This window comes from Pipistrellus kuhlii, unplaced genomic scaffold (assembly GCF_014108245.1).
Source record: "Pipistrellus kuhlii isolate mPipKuh1 unplaced genomic scaffold, mPipKuh1.p scaffold_m20_p_10, whole genome shotgun sequence".
Taxonomy (NCBI): Eukaryota; Metazoa; Chordata; class Mammalia; order Chiroptera; family Vespertilionidae; genus Pipistrellus; species Pipistrellus kuhlii.
Window position 1 is genome coordinate 52,375,663 of NW_023425405.1, and position 20,841 is coordinate 52,396,503.

At 41.1% G+C, this 20,841-nt stretch overlaps 1 protein-coding gene across 1 annotated transcript; it reads left to right on the top strand.

Moving 5' to 3' along the window:
• Positions 1–1,282: 1,282 nt before the first annotated feature.
• EPDR1 (ependymin related 1) lies at positions 1,283–20,196 on the top strand. Its single transcript, XM_036429791.2, has 3 exons — positions 1,283–1,824; positions 17,236–17,444; positions 18,621–20,196. The coding sequence occupies exons 1-3, from the start codon at positions 1,526–1,528 to the stop codon at positions 18,815–18,817; spliced, it is 705 nt and encodes a 234-aa protein (XP_036285684.1). The 5' UTR covers positions 1,283–1,525; the 3' UTR covers positions 18,818–20,196.
• Positions 20,197–20,841: the final 645 nt, after the last annotated feature.

The window sequence follows — 20,841 nt, forward strand, 5'->3', positions numbered from 1 at the left end:
AATGTTAAAATACATAATTTCACTGGAAATCTGAACTTAAGGCAGACAGATTTTTCTCTCCAAAACTTAGAAACACCAAATAAGCATAGTTTTGACTGGTCAGGACCGAGGACTTAAAATACCCAAGGAGCAAAAAGCACAACAGACATTTATTGAGCATTTGCAATGGGCTAGGCAGGGTGCCAAGTGCTTTAAATGCATTATCTTATTGGGGGGTGGGTACATGAATTAAACACATAAGTTTAAAGGATAAACGAGACAAATGCATTTCAGGATTTCCCTCAGGAGTTAGGTTCCATTTAGGGCAGTGGTTCTCAAGCTTTCTACTGCCTTGACCCTTTAATACAGCTTCTCATGTTGTGGTGATCCTCAACCATAACATTATTTTCGCTGCTACTTCATCACTGCAATTTTGCTACTGTTATGAATCGTAATGTAAAATATCTGTGCTTTTCGATGGTCTAGGCAACCCTGCTAGTGGTTCTCAACCTGTGGGTCTCGATCCACAGGTTGAGAACCACTGCTATAGAGCCCCACCCACTGTGACTGACCATCTAAACCTCTCCAGATGCTGCCAACTGCCCTCTGGGGGAGGGGCAAGGCCCCTCTGGGTGGAGAACCACTGATGTACTCTTTGGCGTCAGTGACTACCTAGAAGCCAAGGGTTCACCATCCAGACCTCTCCCCTGGCTGGTCCCCGGAAGTGCTTATTCAACTGTCGCTGGGCTGTTTCCACCTGTCTATCCCACAGTCACCTCAAAAGCAGCCAATTCTGACTGAACGTACCTTTTCTAGCTCAGCACTATTCGAATCCCCAGTGGCCCAAACCAGAACCCTCTCTGAGTCTAAATACGTCTCCGTGGTTCCCAACTCTGTCCCACCCTCTGCACTCCCACCATCACCACTTCACCTCTGACAGCTTCTCTTGTCTGGGCTATTTCAGCATCTTCCTCCTCCTTCCCACCTTCTGCCTTGCCCTGCCTGTTCTCCACAGGGACCTGACTGAGCTCCCTAAGGTCTCAGCAAGGGACCCTCCTTTCCACTTCTCATTTGGAGGAAAGAGATGGCAGTTTTAGCGAAAGGAGCCAGGCCTGTGGGCAGAACAAGGGCAGCACTACCGAGTTCCTGACCTTGACTTTGTCCCCCAGTGTGGCGGTACCTTGCTGAACAGTTGCATTAATGCAGAAACATATTCGTTTACACCGTGCCCTCCACCCCTCCACGTTTAAAACTTGGACGCCCTTCAGGGTGCTAGTGGCACCGCTGCCACTGCATTTCCTGTTGGCAGCAGAGAGCAAGTGAAATCCAAGGGCAGCGACAGGCCTGGGCAGAAACAGCTCCTGCGCGCGATTCACAGGAGCCTTCCCGCCCCGGGTCCGACTCCCGCCCTCCAGCATCTCCATCTCCACAGCCCCAGCGGCCGTGACAGGGACAAACAGCAACTTGGACAGGAGGACAGATACTTGGGCACAGCGCAGAGGGCCAGTTGCTGCCGCTCGCGGGTTGCTGAGCCTGGTGGGCCGAGATGTCAGGGCGCGCTGCCCTACGCGGGGCCGGGGGCGCCCTGGGCGCCTGGCTGCTGGGCGGCCTGTGGGTCTGGGTCCTGGGCGGCCTGGGCGGCCCCGGGGCGGGGGCGCTGCGGGCGGATCCCTGGGGGTCTCCGGGGACGCCGCGGCCTTGCCAGGCGCCGCAGCAGTGGGAAGGGCGCCAGGTGCTGTACCGGCAGAGCAGCGGGCGCAACAGCCGCGCCCTGCTCTCCTACGACGGCCTCCAGCAGCGCGTGCGGGTGCTGGACGAGAGGAAGGCGCTCATCCCCTGCAAGAGGTAAGCAGGCGGGCGGGGTGGGCGGCCCGATGGGGTCAGGCTTCGGGGGCTGCTCACTGAAGCTGGATTTCCAGCTGCTCACAGCGCCTCCTTCCTCCCAAACAGAAACTTTGCAAGGAGGACAGCTCCCATGGGGGTTGGGTGGAGGACTGGGTCCGCCTAGGGCTGCCTGCTGGAGGGCACTACATGAGACCCAGGGGGGCGGTGCCCGGTGAAAAGGGAGCCTGGCAGGAGCCAGATCATACCACCTGGCAGGCCCCAGGCTCTGGAGCCCTCCGCAGCCTAGAGAGCATGCCTTCTGCCTAATTTCTTCCCAGAGCTATCTGTGAGGGAGACACCCAGAACGTATATTTTTAAAGAATAAGTCTTGACATTTTTTTATAATCCCCACCTGAGAATATGTTTTTATTGATTACTTATTTATTGTTATTATTTTTGAGAGAGAAGAAGGGAGAGAGAGAAACATCCATGGATCAATCGCTTCCCCTATGCACCGTGACCCAGGTTTGCACCTGCAATCCGGGTCTGTGCTCTGACCCAGAATCCAACTATAACCTTTCGATGTACAGGACGATGCTCCAGCTAACTGAGCCGCCTGGCCAGCGAGAGTCTTTGCATTTTAAAGGGTATGACCCTACAAACAGTGTGGGGAATTGACGGAAGAAAAACAATACCCGGGGATTCATCACCCTGTTACAAATATTAACATTTTGGTTTATTCGCTTACATTTTTTTAAAGCAAAGTTTACACCCTGTGATAAAAAACATGTATTACCTGTATGTTTTTTATATTATATAACATGAGGTCTTATGTGTTTTTATTTGCCACATTATTAGTTGGCCCCTTATCTATTTTTAATGGCTGCACAATTCCATGGAAGGGCTGTGGCATCATTTCTTTTAAACCACTGGTCTATAGTAATTCACCTTGCCATATCTGTGGTGATAAAGGACATCCCCTTCCCAAGACCTTGTCTTATTTATGACCCCTTTAACGAGTGGTTTCTATTTTGGGATCACCACCTGTCAATTCCAAAGCCTTTCCTTTTCCCTGTGTGTTCCTCTCAGGGTTATGCTAGCTTTTCTGTGCAGCATTGGCATCATCAGGAGGTGCCATGTGACTGTCCATGGGCTAAGGCACCAGCGGAGAATACAATCTGTAGCAAATCTTGACGCCATTTCACCTAAAAGCTTTTGTTGAGTACTAGGCATCGTGGAAAAAGTATGGGATCCTTTCAAAGCAGTGCATTCAAGAGTGCAAAATAATGCATTATACAATGTAAAACGTAAGTGCTAGAAGGCCTGGAGTGGCCGAGTCATTGAAGGGCCTGGGAATAGAGCTGTGAGGTCTTTCCAGAACACGAATGTTTTCGGTTAGGTCTCCAAGGACATAGTAATAATAATAACAGCAACAACCGGCAGATGGAAAGTCCTATATACCAAGCTTGGTGCTAAGGACTTTCCATATATTGTATGGTTTGGTTTGAATCTCTCAAGACCTTGACAATGTAGGATTTATGATACTTATTTTACAGATGGAGAAGCTGAGGTCTAAGGAGACAAAATACCTTTCTTAAGATCACTCAACTGAACTTGAGGAAGCAGGGTTGGATTTTTACACCTGCGATACACATTTGTTTTTCATTTATTCACTTAATATACATGCATTTGTGTTTGTGTGTGTGTGTAAACAGGCTTCAGGGAGGTCATTTGTGTGTCGCGTCACACAAATAAAGAATTTCCATACAAGGAGAGGAGGGATGATTTGCATGATGAGAGTGCCTCAGATGGGCACCTAGCCCAGGTGTCCTGGAGAAGGTGAAATAGGAGTGAGTTCCAAAGGCCCAGTATAAGCTGACCAGAGCAGGTATGGAGGGAACAATGGTCAGGGGGATGCCAGTGAGTGTATTCCAGGTCCAGCTTGTGTGCCATGCCTGAGCAGACATGACTGAGCATATTCCAAGGACTGCAGGCCAATCATTATTAGGACTGAAGCACAGAGTATGATGAAAGGTTGAGGGTCCACTGAATGATTTTTAAACAGTGGGATGGCATGTTGGATAATATTGAGATCATTAGATGCAAAGGTTGAGAATGAAGGAGAGCAAGAGTAAAAGCAAGAACATGCCCTAGGAGAGTTTTGTAGAGGTCCAGGTGAAAGACAAGTATTGGCAACAGTGACAGTGAGAAGTGGACACAGTAAGGGAAGTATTAATGAGGTTTATTGGAGGACATGCAAATAATTAGACAGTGTGTGGCTACGGTGGTGATGGAGGAGGAAGCATCATTTGGCTTCTGAAGGTAACCATATGATGGCATGGAATGGTGATGCTGTTCACTGAGATGGGGTTTGACCTTCTGCACTCTGGTTAAGATTGCTTGCTACTCTTCATGTGCATTGATGTGAAGGCTGGTACAGAGTAATGAATAGTCATATTGAAGATGAATTGTAGAAGCAGAGAAGAGAGTGGCCCAGAGAAGGGTAAGATTTGCTCTGAAATCATATTTTAAAATTTTAAGAGATTAAGCTTTAGAGTCAGACAACTCTGGGTTTGAATCGAGATTCCTAATGTGGGTTTCTGGGTAAGTTACTAAAGCTTTCTTAGTCTTAGGCTCTTCATTTACAAAATGTAAATACTAATAATGCCAAATTTGTTGGATTATTGTGGGATTAAGAGTTCAAGTGTGTAAAGCACATAATGCAGTGTCTGACACAGAGGTTGCTCAGCACATGGCCGTGCTGTCCCTGTCACCACCATTATCATCACCACCCTGGTGAATTAACCATGGCCCAGAGACTCACTGCCAGCCTAGTGGGCTCAGAAACCTGATCCCTCAGGGCACTCCAGGGCCCTTCCTTTCAGAGCTGAGTTGATTAAGCAAGCCCAAATGCTGAACTGTATATTTCAATGAGTGCTGTAGCCGGCATCGGGGCCAGGATTCTCAAATCCACAAGACTTGAGAATTCTCTTCCTTTAAGCAGAACTGTGTGGGAGCCAAATTATAATCAGGAGATTGTGAGCAAAGAATTGGAACAAACTCATTGAATCTAATGATTGCCTGCTCTAGGCTAGGCTGTAAGCTCAATATAGAGCTTTCCATCATGAATAACACCAGCCAGCTCGGAGTAATCAGGCTAAGATAAAGTGGTGCATTCAATTTCGCTATAGAGATGCTTTGTCGCTGGTTCATTGCTAGTCCAGATTCCCCCCATCTGCACAGAGCCTTGGCAGGTCTTACTCAGGTCTGTCATAGCAACCTTTTTTCCTCTGTAACTACATGAATGACGGATATGGTCTTTATGTGTGTGTGCTGTATCTTCAGTGGGGTCACAGCCAAATCTTGCTGGCCTGGAAGCTTTTTGTTCCATGTGGTGATTTCTTATTTCCTGTCCTAACCCATCAAGTGTTGGTTTTACAGTTTAACTTTTAGAAGATAATTTATTCCCCCTCTTTCTAATTTCTTGGCAGGGTTCTATCTCACAGCCCCATCTCTGGCCCTGTGTAGGTTGTAGAAAAGAGTGTTTAGTGCATAAATACATTTTCAAGCTTTTTAAATGTAGATTGTTTGGAACAAACTCAGGAACTTTTTCATGTATTAGCAGTCTGGCCAAGAAACCAGATGTTATTTGAAGAAAATATGGATGGGTTGTCTCTTCATATTTATTAGTAAGTTGAGAAGTAAGTTTTAGAATTGGATCAACTTCTTAAGATTTTTATTTTGCATTCAGATAGTTATGGAAAATACTATTGACAGTTACTATTGAGTGACTAGGATTTTCCAGGCTCTCTTTACCCTGAGAGGGTGGAAAAGATTAAACAACTTTACAAGCTTCAGATAAGACAAAACTTAGCAGAAAATGGGTAATGTTAGTATTTAATACTATTTTGTTATTTTTTTTTATTCTGTCTCTTCTGACTCCTTGATTAAACTCATAAGTATTATATTTAAAGACTGAAAAAAAGCAAGAAGGTTATTTTCATAATCAGTCAACATGTTGAACTTTATGGAAGGAACAATGTAGAATTTATTTGGTTACCCATAACTTACTGTTCCCGCTTATAAAATGGTGCTTTAGAGCACATGTGTCAAACACAAGGCCCGCGGGCCAAATCCGTCCCGCCAGGCCTTGCAATGTGGCCCGCACCGCGCTGTCATCACTGCACTCCGCTGCGTTTCCATCACAATGACAGTTTATGACTGTTCAGTAAACCATTCGGCCTGCGATTTAGGCTGGATTTTAGATTTTGGCCCCTTCTCTGATTGAGTTCGACACCCCTACAGTTTAGAGTGTTACAAATTGATGAAGCTATTCATGTAGAGTGAGCAGAGAAACATCAAGATAATATGAATTAATAAGTGAGGGATACTATCTTAGAAGACTATTCAACAACTAATAGTAAAATGGGAAGAGCTGAACAGACATTTCTCCAAAGAGGACATAGAAATGGCCAGTAGTCATATGAAAAGATGCTCAATATCACTAATAATCAGACAGCTGCAAAGTAAAACCACAATGATATGTCACCTCACATCTGTCAGAATGGCTATCATCAATAAATCAACAAAAAATAGGTGTTATCAAGGATGTGGAAAAAAGGAAGCCCTTGTGTTCTTTTGGTGGGATTGCAAATTGGTGCAGCCACTATGGAAAACAGTAAGAAGACTCCTCAAAAAATTAAAAATAGAACTACCATATGACCTAGCAATCTCTCTTCTGGGTATTTATCTGAAGAAATCCAAAACACCATTTTTTAAAAAGATATATGCACCCCTATGTTCATTGCAGCATTATTTATAATAGCCAAAATATGGAAGCAGCCCAAGTACCCATCAACCGAATGGTGGATAAAAAAGAAGTGGTGCATAATACAATAGAATATTGCTCTGCTATAAAAAAGACTAAAGTCTTACCATCTGCATCAACATGGATGGACGTAGAAGGTACTGTGTGAAGTGAAATAAGTCAGACTGAGGAAGACAAATGCCTATGACTTCACTTACATGTGGAATCTAAAAACCAAAATAAATGAACAAACAGAAACAAACTCATAGATACAGGGAACATTTTAATGGTTGCCAGAGAGAAAGGGATTTGGGGGCTGGATAAAAAAGGTAAAGAGATTAAGAAGTGCAAATTGGTACAGTAGTTTCAGAATAGTCATGGAAATGTAAAGTACAGTATAGGAAATATAATCAATAATATTGTAGTAATTATGTATGGTGAGGGTAGTAGACTCATTTACTTCATAAGTTATATAAATGTTGAATCACTGTGCTATACAACTGAAACTAATATAATATTGAATGCCAACTGTAATAGAAAAATTAAAAACAAACAAAAAATCAATCCTATCTGTTTAGGGAGAGTGGAAGAAAGAGGGAAAGACAGAGAGAAACATCTATGTGAGAAAAACACTTTGATTGGTTGCCTCCTGTACATACCTTGAGCCAGGCCTGGGCAGGGGAGAAGCCTGCAACCAAAGCATGTGCCTTTGACCGGAATCAAACCAGGGACCCTTTGGTCCGAAAGCAGAGGCTCTATCCACGGACCTAAAAGGGCTAGGGTGGATTTTAATGTCTTTTACCTATTTTTTCCCCCTAAAAAAACCCACCTAGTGTAGTGGGGAGAGGATGGGCATTCATTTAGACAGTTATGGGATAGTAAACCTTGCTTCTGATCTTGACTTCATCACAACAAGGTCCTTAACTTCTCAAAACATCAGTGTTTTCCATCTTTTAATTTAATGATACCTGCAATGTTGATACTAAATATTTAGGTCTTCTTTCTTAAGTTAGGTACAGATAAGTTTAAATTATACCATAAAAGCATGCTTTTATTATATGAGGCTAATTTCTGTTTATATCATCATACAATGAATTTGAAATAGATTCAAAAAATTTTCTCGACACATTGATTTTAATCTTGTGTATGGTGTAAGTTGGTGATCCAGTTTCTTTCTTTTTTTTTTTTTTTTTTTGCATGTACTGTCCAATTTTCCCAACGCTGTTTATTGAAGAGACTGTATAATTTGCTCTTGCCTCATAATTCATTATTAATTGACCATTAAGGCATGGGTTTATCTCTCTTTCTGTTCTGTTTCATTGATCTATGTGCTGGTTCTTATGCCAATATCAGGCTGTTTTAATTACAATGGCCTTGCACTAGTATAGTCTGATATCAAGTAGTATTGATACCTCTAATTTTATTCTTTTTTCTCAAAATTGCTGGGGCTATTTGGGTCTTTTTGGTTCCATATACCTTTTTGCAATATTTTTCTTGATCTGTGAAAAAAATTATTTGATCATAAACCTAGGTTTGCATAGATTGGGTTTTCATTTTATGAAATCACGATTTTTAGCGATTCAGGAGAATGACTCTTTTATTTATTTATTTATTTATTTATTTACTTACTTATTTAAAAATATTTTTATTGATTTCAGAGAGGAAGGGAAAGAGACAAAAATATCAATGATGAAATAAAACCCTTGATTGGTTGCCTCCTGCATTGCCTCACACTGGGAATTGAGCCCACAACCTGGGCATGAGCCCTGATAACTTAAATCGAAGCATGACCTTCTGGCTCATAGATTGAGGCTCAACAACTGAGTAATGCTGGCCGGCAAGAGAATGACTTTTTTAGACTTGACTTCCTCCTCTAGATCCCTGATGGCGAGAGACAGCCTTTCCTTTCATTAGGCCAGACTGTTTGTGGCCTTTTGTTCCTTGAAAAATAAACTATACTGACTTGAAATACTGAATTTTTCTTTAAGAATAAGATATTCTTGGAAGCACATAAAGTTTGCTTTCAGAGTCTTAATTCTATGGGTCTGTTGTTGAAATGTGACAGTGAAGAACAAGAAGTTTCAAAGAAGATAAGCCCAGGAAAGTAAAGGAACTGGCCAGTGTAAGTAAGACTAACATAAATAAAAGCCAGAAGTAGTCACCATACTGCTCTGAAAACATATTTACTTCTTTCCATTAACTTTGAACTCTTTCTTCCCGATTCTGATCTCAAAGATGATGGTCAGAGGCAAAGTGCCCAAAGATCTGAAAATATTCCACCAATCAGTGGTTTGTTTTTCCTGGAATAAATGTAATAGTCTTATATTTCCCCAATTCCAGTAAAAATCTTCTATTCCCCCTTTATAATTTATTTTACCCATCTTTAAAAAAATTTTTCCCCTCTCTTGATTCTATGGTACCAGCTGGAACCCCATTCTCCCCTTATATTGAAAGCAAATCTTAGGCTAATTTTAATTTCTTTCCTCTCATGCTCTCTTGAACTCCCTTCAATCAAACTTTCACCATCTCTACTGAAACTGCTGTGCTCCATATTACTAATCAACTGATATTTTATCAGTCCTTGTTTTATTGTTGACCATTTCTTCCATCTTGATATACTTTCTTCATGTGGATTTTAGGATACTACATTCTTCTGGTTTCCTCTCCCACCTTATTTCTTCTCCTTCTCAGTCTCCTTTCTTTTTCCTCCTCTTCTCTCAGACCATTAATAGTAGAATTCCCCAGGGCTCGGCCCTAACGTCTCCAGGTTATGTCTAGCTCTAGGGAAATTTTACCTACTATTTCTGGAGATTTACCGTATTTTTCGGACCATAAGACGCACTTTTTCTCCCCCAGAAGTGGGGGGAAAAAGTCCCTGCGTCTTATGGTCCAAATATAGCCTACACATATACTTAAAAAAAAAAGTTTTTTTACTTGCCCGGCTCTAAAATGGTTCTAAATGCTGCTGTTTACTTTACAGGGTTGATTACATGTGTTTATGACTGTGATGTTGGGTTTTAATGCATATAAAATATTTTAGGATACTATTTGTTTCAGAATCTTTTTTTCTTCATTTCCCTTCTCTAAAAACTGGTGCGTCTTATGGTCCGGAGCGTCTTATGGTCCGAAAAATACGGTAATACACTGTTTCCTTTCTTTATCCCATGTAGAATATCTCTCTACTCACATGTATTGGTTCTCTTAGATCTGTCCCCAAAATTTCTTACACTTTTATTAGCCTTTCATCACTTTATGCTTTCCCCCTTAATTCTGGGATAATACCTTTAAATTTACTGCTTCTGTTTTTATTCCCCATAGCCAAATGTGCTCTATACTGCCTCCTTTGCATTTTCTATTTTGATAATCATGTTTTTCCTTAGAAAGCTATCCTTGTGGCCATACATTATTCCTTTTCTTAAATGCAACAATAACCCAAGTCCCTGAATATAAAAAATATAAAAAAACTGAATATAAAAAATAAGATTTATATTTTAGTTTCATTAACTGTTAGCTGGAAGGGTGTGTCTGTGTGGTTATATTCCTACATGGAGGGAACCTATATATTTCTACTGAAAAGCATAGCGCTGACTGTATGAACATGACTGTTCTTGTGTTCTTGTACCCTCCCAACCTCTTTAATACCCGCTGGTATGTAGTTCTAGAAATCACTGTGTACCAGGGCAACAGGGATATCTCAATACTAATGAGGTTGCTCTGTTAGTGGGGGGAAAAAGGTCATGTTGAACTATTGTCTCATGAGGATTTTTTTTATTTATTTCCCAACAGATGAAAGAATCTATGCTTACACCTTGCCAGTATTCATCCAGATACATTTTTAGAAAATAATATTTTCAATTTCTTGAGCACTGTTTTCCTCTTTTGAACTAGAATCCAAGTGGTGGCGACCCATCACCTTACAGCTTCTTAAATTCCTCACATAATCACTCTTTGATTTTACTTTTCCTAGGGCTGCATTCTCAAGTAGTTTTATTTTCCTTTTGTTGTATGTGGTTGGCATCAGCCTGCATAATGAGTTTGTGTCTAACACAACAATTTCAATATAGTGTTTTTCTTTTATGTTTGGTAATTACTTTAGGGTGTAACTCAGCCTTGGTTTACGCCAGAATGGCAAGTGGCCGGAGCTCAATTCTTCCTTTTAAGAGTCAGAGAACCGGCATGCATTACTAATCTATTACAGTGCATATTAAACAAATCCGAAGTTTGTCCAATTTCTTTCATAAAAGCCAAAGTTCTTTTGTAATCACGATCGAATATTTGACAACTCCCTCTTCTGTAATTTAATATACCTTAGAGAGCTAAGAAGTTCCACATGGATTGGAAGAATCAGTCCTTCCCCCTATGGAAGGAGGGAAGAAGCATGGTGTTGTGAATTAGAATGAGTCTTGTTGGAGAAAGACCTTGTGTTGAATCCTGGCATAATTATTTACTCTTAAGTTATGCTCTGAGCCTCATATAGTCTCTTATTTAAAAAAGAAAGAAACAGAGAAGGAAAGAAAGAAAGGAAAAAGCTAATAACATGTCAGTGAGCTGAATTTTCCTGTCCTTAGACTGTTGCTTCTTTTTTTGGTTGTTGTTCGCTTATTTTTCCTGACAACCCTAATTCAGGACAGAAAAAACAATTGCCTCTTGGCTGTAAAGGCAGTAGCTGTTCAGGGTCATTTGTGCCCAGGTCAGGCTCTGGTATTTTGGGTTTGAGGACTTGCCAAATTCTTGGGCCCTGCTTTTTCTGGAAGAGAGACTCCCATAGATTTGTAGATTTATTGCAAGGAACCCAATAAGTAATACCTTGTAAAGAAGTGGTTTTTTTCTTATTTTATTTAAGATGCTTTCAGCTGCAGTAAAGCTGACTATTAAAGGCTTAACTATGAGAATGTTTGGTTTGTACAAAATTCTGGTAATACATGTTTTTTAGGCTTGACTCAACAGTTTAATTCAGGCCACAGGTTCTTCTCCATCCATCTACTATGCCATTCTTAGAATGTTGGCTCTTAGTGGCAAGAGCATACTGACCTGTTGCCTCATTACTTAAAGGTGGCTGCCTCCACTCCATATGTCCTTACCCAACTACGTTCAAATTCACAAAATGAAGGAAGTGGGACAGGACAAAGGCTCTCCTCTTATTCGTTTTTATTTCCCCACTAAATTTTTTATAATATAACTTTAAAAATTCAATTTATTATGGTAACATTGGTTAATAACATTACATAATGTTCAGGTATACAATTTTATAATATAACATCTTAAAGTCTGGAATAACCACATAATAACTTGGTTATCAAAGTTGGTAGCATTACTGGTGGAGTGGGACAGCACCTGTCTTCTGATGTGATGCAACATGAAGTGCACAGCCTTACCAATGACACATTTAATCTAGCCTTTAGATGTCATGTCTAGTTTACTTAAATGATACCATGAAGAACCTATCAAAGGAATCTTGAATATGTAATATTCGCAAACATAGAATCTTCAAAAAGTCAATGCCATGTTAAAAGGAAAAAGGATAGCTGGATTGTTCCAGATTTTTTAAAAAAGAAGAAACTAACAACCAAATATAATGCTTGAATGATGATAGGATTCTGATAAAAAAAAAAACAGTTTTGAAATATATTTTGGGAGACAATTGAATATGAGCACATATTAGCTGGTATTAGGGAATAAATTTTAATTTCTTAGGTGTGACAATGGTATAGTGATCACGAGGCAGAAAGGTCTTGTTCTTGAGAAATATTTAGAAAATAAATATAACAAATATGACAAAAGGTAACAATTGTGTTGAATCTAGGTGGTAAATATTAAGGAAATTATTATATTAATCCCTCAACTCTTCTGCATGTTTAAAATGTTTCATAATAAATTAGAGAAAAATAATTTCCTAGAGCTATATTTGACTTGGAAGTATATCAAGAACAAATTGTTAAATTTAAAATGCAGGTTAGACTATGCTTAATTAATATTTGACAAAGGAGGCAAGAGCATACAATGGAGTCAAGCCAGGCTCTCCAGTAAATGGTGTAGGGAAAATTAGACAGATACAATAAACAAATGGGACTGCATCAAAATAAAAAGCTTCTAAACAGCAAAAGAATCCATCAACAAAACAAGAAAGCCCACTGCATGGGAGATTATATTTGCCAATGTTATCTCCAATAAGGGTTTAATTTCCAACATTTACAGGGAATTCATACAACTTAACAAAAGGAAAATAAACAATCCAATAAAAAATGGGCAATGGACCTAAACAGATACTTTTCAAAAGACAACATACAAAAGGTCAAGAGACATATGAAAACATGCTCAAAGTCACTAATCTGATAGATGCACCCCTATGTTCATAGCAGCAAAATTTACAATAGCTAAGATTTGGAAACAGCCTCTCAAATAAATAAATAAATAAATAAATAAATAAATAAAATGAAAAAAATATACTCTGGTGAGGATTAACAACAAAAAAATGGTTATGGTGATAAATTTTATGTTATGTGTATTTTGCCACAATTAACACTAAAAATTAAAATGAAAAACTCAACATATGTTTCCAGAGTCATTTCTGTTAGGGTTTTTGGACAATTTTTATTTCCTTTTCCATGTCTATATTGTTTGACATTTTTATATTAAACATGAATCAGCCGAAACCAGTTTGGCTCAGTGAATAGAGCGTCTGTCTGCCGACTGAAAGGTCCCTGGTTCGATTCCAGTCAAGAGTACATCCCTGGTAGGGGGTGTGCAGGAGGCAGCTGGTCGATGTTTCTCTCTCATTGACCTTTCTAGCTTTCTATCCCTCTTCCTTCCTCTCTGTGAAAAATCAATAAAATATATTAAAAAAAACAAAACAAAACAAAAAAACATGAATCAGTTTTACAAAAGCTACAGACCTATTTTCAAAATATGAAGAACTGCAGGTCGTTAGTGTTTTAGAAAACATGGGAATGGTAGAGCATGTTTTCTCAGGAAAAGAAATTTTCAGGAAACAATAGAACTTGTCAATGTTAGCCAGAGGATTTTATCAAAAGCAAAATGGGACACTGGCACCCTTGGCGAAGGTTGCAGTGGAGAGCTTGGCCTGCTGACTGGGGGCCAGACCCGGACAGCCTGACCTGGCTCACAGCTGACACCCGGTGGTGGGGCCTCCCAGAGCCATATTGACTTAGTGTCTGGCCAGCAAGGAGAAGTTTACATGCTGTTGTTGACCCAGGGCTGGTCCGCCTGCCTTGTTCTCCAATCCATTCCAGCACCTCACCTTACTTGACTGCACCCCAGGGGTACAGTTCCTGACAACTTCCTTCGCTTTGTTCTCACCTCCCAGAATCTAGTTTCTGTTGAAGTTGGTCAGTTCTTCGGGTCTGCAGTTATTATCCGCACAGCATCCCAGGCCAGTGATTCATTTCAACCTTGGCTGACCTCTGCGTTTTGACCTTCTGGCTCTGTCAGATTCTAGGCCCTGTATCCTATTTGCGATGGAGAATCTGACAACTTAACTCTACATATGTTCACAGAAACCTACAAGCCACTAGAGCATCAGGAAAGTCTTGTCCAAAACTTCGTGAAGAGCAGTACTCGCCTATATAGGCACATGGTATTTTGCAAAGCAAATTGTTACAGTTCTGTTTTTTTCTCATCATATGATTATTTTCTGTTTTACTTAAGGGACTGTTGACATAACTCAATATCACACTATGAACTCACTTAAAAATATGTTTATTTTGAAAAACAAAAGAGAACTTCATAACAAACACCTGTATTCAGACCACCCAGAATTAATAAATGTTAACATTTTGTAATGATTATTTTAAGCCTAGAATTCTCATTTTAAAATTAAATTGTACTTTTTGGTATAAGCAAAGCTGACCCGAAAACAGTGAAGTTGGCTCTACTTCTCCTTCTGTCTCCTTCCCTTCCCTGGCAGGTGCCTGACCAGCCACTGGTGCCCTTGGTCCTACAGTGGCCCATCCTTTGCCTCTCTCACAACAGCTCTGCTGGCAGCTGTTACCTGGGACAGTGGAGTCTTCAACTACAATATGTTAGAAATGAGTTCCAAACAGAAAAAGGGAAGTTTACTAGAACAAAGGAGACTTATCATAACTTTCCAGGCACTGGGCCTCAGAAAAGAAACACACATAGGGACTGATCAGCTCTTGGAATCCCAGCTTGCTCATGCATTTCTCTGCTTCATTTTTTGCTCTTGTTCAGTCCACATGTTGTAAAACAGGCTCCTATGACTTCTGTGTTTACATATGACAGATCCTGAGACTGGCAGAACTTCTGCTACAATTCCACTGTCCTGCCTACGTCAGATGCCCACCTCTGGTCCAGCGAGCCCCACTACCACGTTAATGAATGGACTATGCTCTAACACGGAGGTGCTTTTGCATTCCTTCCATGAATGTTTTGACTTTCATGCGCCAGGGACCTAATGAGAAAACGGTGGCATGAGGAAACAGTGCCAATCTAACCCCAAACTTCTCCAAAGGGCTTACAGTTTGGTGTGAATCCTGCGTGCATATAAGGGGCTGACTCCATTTTTTTTTTTTTTTTTTTTTTTTTTTTTTTTTTTTTTTTTTTTAGCAATATGGCATAAAGTGAACGGTGCCTTTTCTGTCTATGTACAATACACTCTCATTTCCAAAGGCCTGTCATTGAGTTTTACCCTTTTAAGCCATTTCAAATGTTTTCTGTAATAAGCAGGATAGATATGTCTAACTATATGAAATGAGGTCATGTATATATTTCTATACCAGCTCATAGAAAAAAGAAGCATAATCCTCACAGTAATACTGTTTTAACCACATAGACAATGATCATTTGTAATACCTCTGCCTGAAGAAAATACTGTGTAACCTCAGACTTGAGATGGCGAACAGGCATTTTTATTGATTTTTTACAGAGAGCAAGAGAGAGGGATAGAGAGTTAGAAATATTGATGAAAGAGAAACATCGATCAGCTGCCTCTTGCACATCCCCTGCTGGGGATGTGCCCGCAACCAAGGTACATGCCCTTGACCGGAATCGAACCTGGGACCCTTGAGTCCGCAGGCCGATGCTCTATCCACTGAGCCAAACCGGTTTTGGCTACAAGTGTCACTTTTTGAGGTCACGGCTGCAACCTCACTCTGCATCAACTCGCAGCATGGCCTGGGTTTTGGATTGCCAAACGCACAAAAACTCAATGGGCATATGATCTCACTTATATGTGGAATCTAAAAAGCAAAATAAATAAATAAACAGATCAGAAACAGACTCATAGATACAGAGAACATTTTGGTGGTTGCCAGATGGGAAGGGGTTGGGGGGATGGGTGAAAAGGGTGAAGGGATTAAGAAGTACAGAATGGTGGTTACAGAGTAGTCATGGAGATGTAAAGTACAGCAGAGGGAATATAGTCAATAATATTCTAACTATGTATGGTATCAGATGGGTATGAAGTTTACTAGGGTGATTACTTAGTAAGTCATATAATGTATAATCATGGGGATGTATACCCAAAACTAACAGAATATTGTATGTCAACTGTAATAGAATATATATATATATATATATATATATATATATATATATATATATATATTCATTTATTTATTTAAAGTAAAATGCACACACACATGCACGCACACACACACACACATACACACACACCAAAGAAAGTGGGCTTCACCTAAGATTGCCAGCTTTAAGCATGAAACAGGGCCCTGGCCGGGTGGCTGAACATCTTCCCATTCACCAAATGGTGGGGGGTTTGGTTCCCTCTCAGGGCACATGCCTCGGTGGTAGGTTTGCTCCCCAGTGGGGGCACGTAAGGGAGGCAGCTGATAGATGCTTCTCACATCAAGGCTTCTCTCTTTCTTTCTCTGTGCCTTCCTCTCTCACTAAAAATTAATAAAACATATCTTCTGCTGAGGAATTTTTTTAAAGAAAGGAATGGCACAGGATGGTTGACAACACAGTGTATAAAGTGATCATGGGGTGGTCTCCTGACTCCAGGCCTAGCCTGGGAATAGGTGTGCACATGGGTGTGAGAGATGAGGCAGAGAGACAAACTGTGTGAGAAGCCATTCATGTTGGGGTCCCCCCAGCTTTTGTCCCTATTCATATCAACTTTCTCCGAGTATTTGAGGGGCATCCATTCTCATCAAAACCTTTTACTCTTGACTCACAATCAAGACAATGGGGCTGAAGTGCCTGGTCCATCCTCAGCAAGTTCTTGTCATTCTGTATTCAGTATCTGTAATTCCCTGACTTAGTGCTGTAAGGAGAGCTCAACCAAGCCAACGGTCAAACCCTCCTGTGACCCTGTGTCTAAAAGATAGGTCACAAATATCTGTTCATCGGACTCAGGTCTTTTTCATGTTTGTGTCCTAAGCACAGAGTTAGGCATATGGTGCTTGATAAGTAATTATCCAGTGAATATTCAGTTTTGAGCTCGGAACTTTATTTTATATTCAGATTGTTTGAATGTCTAGTGTTTAGAAATAAGTAAATGATTGCCTAAGAGCAAAACTATTTTCTGTTTTAAGAGTAATTTATATCAAAATCTTTTGGCCCGTGTGCTGATAAAAACCATGATAATTGTCACTTAACGTTTTGACTTTCTCTTTTTCTCTGTCTTCCAGATTATTTGAATATATTTTGCTCTATAAAGATGGAGTGATGTTTCAGATTGAACAAGCCACCAAGGAATGCTCCAAGATGACCCTGGCAGACCCCTGGGACCCTCTTGACATTCCTCAGAATGCCACCTTTGAGGACCAGTACTCCATAGGGGGGCCCCAGGAGCAGATCACCGTTCAGGAGTGGTCCGACAGAAAGTCAGCCAGATCATGTAAGGGTGCAAAAAGCCACGGGCAGGCTGCATCTCAGAGAGGATCCTGGGGCAAATGTTTAAGTCCACTAGGGAAGGCAGTTGTTAGGAAGATTTAAGAGTGTAATCAAATTGTTTACACTCCCCATTCCCCCCCCCACTGAAGTGCCCCCATGTACTCTGCTCGTTGTGTAGCACCAGGATGTAAACATCATATTTGAAACACCTCAGCCTTCTGGCCCCACTTGTACCTTTCTGCCACATGACCGCTCATGGACTTAGCCTTGACTCTGACATTTGATGATCCCCCCTATCCAACCTCCCCAGACCAGTAACATGGAAGGTGTTTGTCTATGGCACAGATTACAGTTGGATGTCTCCTTTCCCTTCCCCCATATCACTTCCTAAAGTTTCAGCGATCAGATTTACTGCCAGTATTTTTAGTGTCGGCTGTTAGACACATATATGAAGCACTTCTCTCTTCTGCTGTCAACATGCTTAGCCCAAGACTGTGTCAGAAATATGGGCCTTTATGCTATGGAATACAGTATGGTAGTTTGCAAAAACAATAAGCATAGAATTACCATATGACCCAAAAATTCTACTTCTGATCATATACCCCAAAGACTTGAAAGAAATGACTCAGACATTTGAGCATTGATGCTTATAGCAGAATTATTCATAATTGTCAGAAGGTGGAAACAGACCCAAGTGCCAATCAGAAGATGAATGGATAAAAAAAGTGTGGTGTATTTGTCTAATGGGATATCACTCAGCCTAAAAAGGAAGGAAATTCTGACACTACAACATGGGTGAACATTGTGCTAAGTGAAATAAGCAGTCACTAAAGGACAAATACTGTATAATTCCCTTGATATAAGGTGCCAAGTAATCAAGTTCATGGAGACAGAAAAAAAATGGTAGTTGCCAGAAGCTAGGGGAAGGAGGAATGGGGAGTTAGCATTTAGTGGGCATAGAGTTACAATTGGGAAGATGAACAAGTACCAGAGATAGTGGTGGTGGTGGTGGTGGTGGTGGTGGTGGGGTAATACAACAATGTGAATGTGCTCAATGCCACAGAACTGTACTTAAAAATGGTTGAAATGGTAGATTTTTATGTCTAATTTACCACAACAAAAATATACAAGCACTTTGCCTGCCTTCTATATTAAAAGTCAACTTTCCTTTTTCTTCTAGATGAAACTTGGATTGGCATTTATACGCTCAAGGATTGTTACCCGGTCCAGGAAACCTTCACCCAGAATTACAGTGTGATATTGTCCACGCGGTTTTTCGACATACAGCTGGGTATCAAAGACCCTTCAGTGTTTACCCCCCCAAGCACGTGCCAGACGGCCCGGCTGGAGAGGATGAGCGAGGACTGTTCCTGGTAAGCCTGTGAACGCAGGAGTCACAGCCTCAGACACTGGCGGCCTTAGCGCAAAACCTATTGGAGCTTGAGGGATAAGACGCTTTCTTGGAGAAATACATGGGTGTGGGGTTTTTTTGTTTGTTTGTTTGTACATATGATGTTGGCTAGGATGGAGACGATGCGGTGATAGGAACTGAAGAGATGAACATGGGGACTTGGTGTGCCTATCGGCTCTGTGCTTTCTGCATGTGCAGGTGTATAGGAAGTGCAGTGGCGATCAGTAGGGGCAGTTTGCCTCGGCAGCGAAGAATGCTTTATTACTGCCTGAGAATCACCAGGTTCCTGGCATGTGGTCATAATAATCAGCAGAACAATTTTGTTCAGTTTGTTATTAATGTTTAAGTTGCCCACAGATAATGTCCCCTTTATTGCCTCCACCAGGGAGGGGATGGCTCCCTCTTCCCCACCCCATGCTCCCTAGACTACTGAAAAAATAACCCCTTAAAGTCCCTTCTGGACTGAAGACTTCATGGCATGAATCCATTAGTATAAATATTTTGGAAAGAAATGAAAGGTTATAATACAAAGTAATTATTCCTCTAAGGAGACATTTTAAACAAGAGAGTTAAAAAACCCTAATGTCTACCCCTGGTAAGCATGAGCCACTTATGCTTCCTTTTTTCTATGCAAGAGTATTGATACTTGTGCCGAATTATCAAATACTGTCAGGAGACCGACAGAGACAGGTAGTACTCTAAAAATAGCCTTGAACTGGGAGTCCAGAGACTATTGTCTCCACATTCCAGGACTAGAATTCCCTTGTACTCTGATTCCTTTGATGAACAAAATGCACTATGCTTTCCCTCACCTTGGCCTTCCTGGGATACATTCTCTTTTATTCTCCCTGACGTCTGCTCATCCTCATAAGTCAGCTCACACAGACCTTCAGAGAACTGCCCTCATGCCTGGATAGGATGCACCTTGCAGTGAAAGCATGCAGTTCACACAGGGCTTCTTTAGGCTGTGTGCTAATTTCCTGCTTACTGGACTCTGTCACACAGGAGCTTGGCTAGGAGCTCCTACATATGGGTACCGTGTTTATTAGCTTTTATATGCTCAGCAGCAAGTGCCTGGTACATGGTGAAAGCCCTAAAAATTTGTAGAGTGGAGAATGACAGCCTCTCTAGTGATTAGTTTCCTCATCTGTTATTGGGGCTGAATTTGCTGATCTCCTGGGAGACTCCCAGTAATAGAATGTATTATTCTAGATTATTCTTTTATTGTGTTGCTTCTGTTCATCTGTTTATCTACTACCAGGAGAAATGTGTGACACCTATATTATGCTGAAACAACCTGTATTACTCACTGTTTCTATTACTTCAATAAACGAATTTAATTGCATTTCAGAGTATTCTTTGATATATTTGCTTTTGTAATAAATATTAGTTATCTTGGTTATAAGGGAGTTAAAACTTCTCAATTGAATAAAGTTCATGTGATCTAAATGAAATTCATTCTCCTCTCTCAAAATTTGCTCTGCTGCTTAAAGTCCAATTGTCTGGGTCAGAAGTATTAGAATTCCCCTGGACCCATTTTTCTCCTTCAGTCCTCACCGCTCACCAGTGTCCTGAGTCCTATCTGACTAGTTCTTAGAGCTGCAGTCTCTTGTCCATCCCCTCAGCTACCGTTCAGGTCCAGGCTCTTAGCAGACTAGCTTTACAGGACCTTCATACCCCTGGTCCTTCCCTAGGTCTTTTCTTCTAGAAGCCATCTTCTGCTCATTCAGGCGGTCATAAGCCAATACTGCCACCCTGTAACCTCCGTGGCACATGCTGGTTGGTAGAGTCACAGAGCAGAGTGAAGCCGAGCCAAGCAAGGCTCAGACGGAGACTTTCCCAGTGCCTTCAAGCTGGGCCGGTCTGATAAAGCCTTTGACAGTTTTGCCCCACTTCTTATCTCTCCACCCACAGGATGGCCTGCTGCTCTCCAGAGGGCTCATTCTCCTTTGGGGTGGATCTTTGCTGTGCCCACCCCAGTCCACATTCC

What these genes read in the sequence shown, in the direction of transcription:
- EPDR1 (XM_036429791.2), top strand. Translation starts at nt 1,526, where the DNA reads ATGTCAGGGCGCGCTGCCCTACGCGGGGCCGGGGGCGCCCTGGGCGCC. An exon ending in GCGCTCATCCCCTGCAAGAG is followed by an intron (nt 1,825 to 17,235) that starts GTAAGCAGGCGG and finishes TCTGTCTTCCAG; the next exon opens with ATTATTTGAATATATTTTGC. An exon ending in CAGAAAGTCAGCCAGATCAT is followed by an intron (nt 17,445 to 18,620) that starts GTAAGGGTGCAA and finishes TTTTTCTTCTAG; the next exon opens with ATGAAACTTGGATTGGCATT.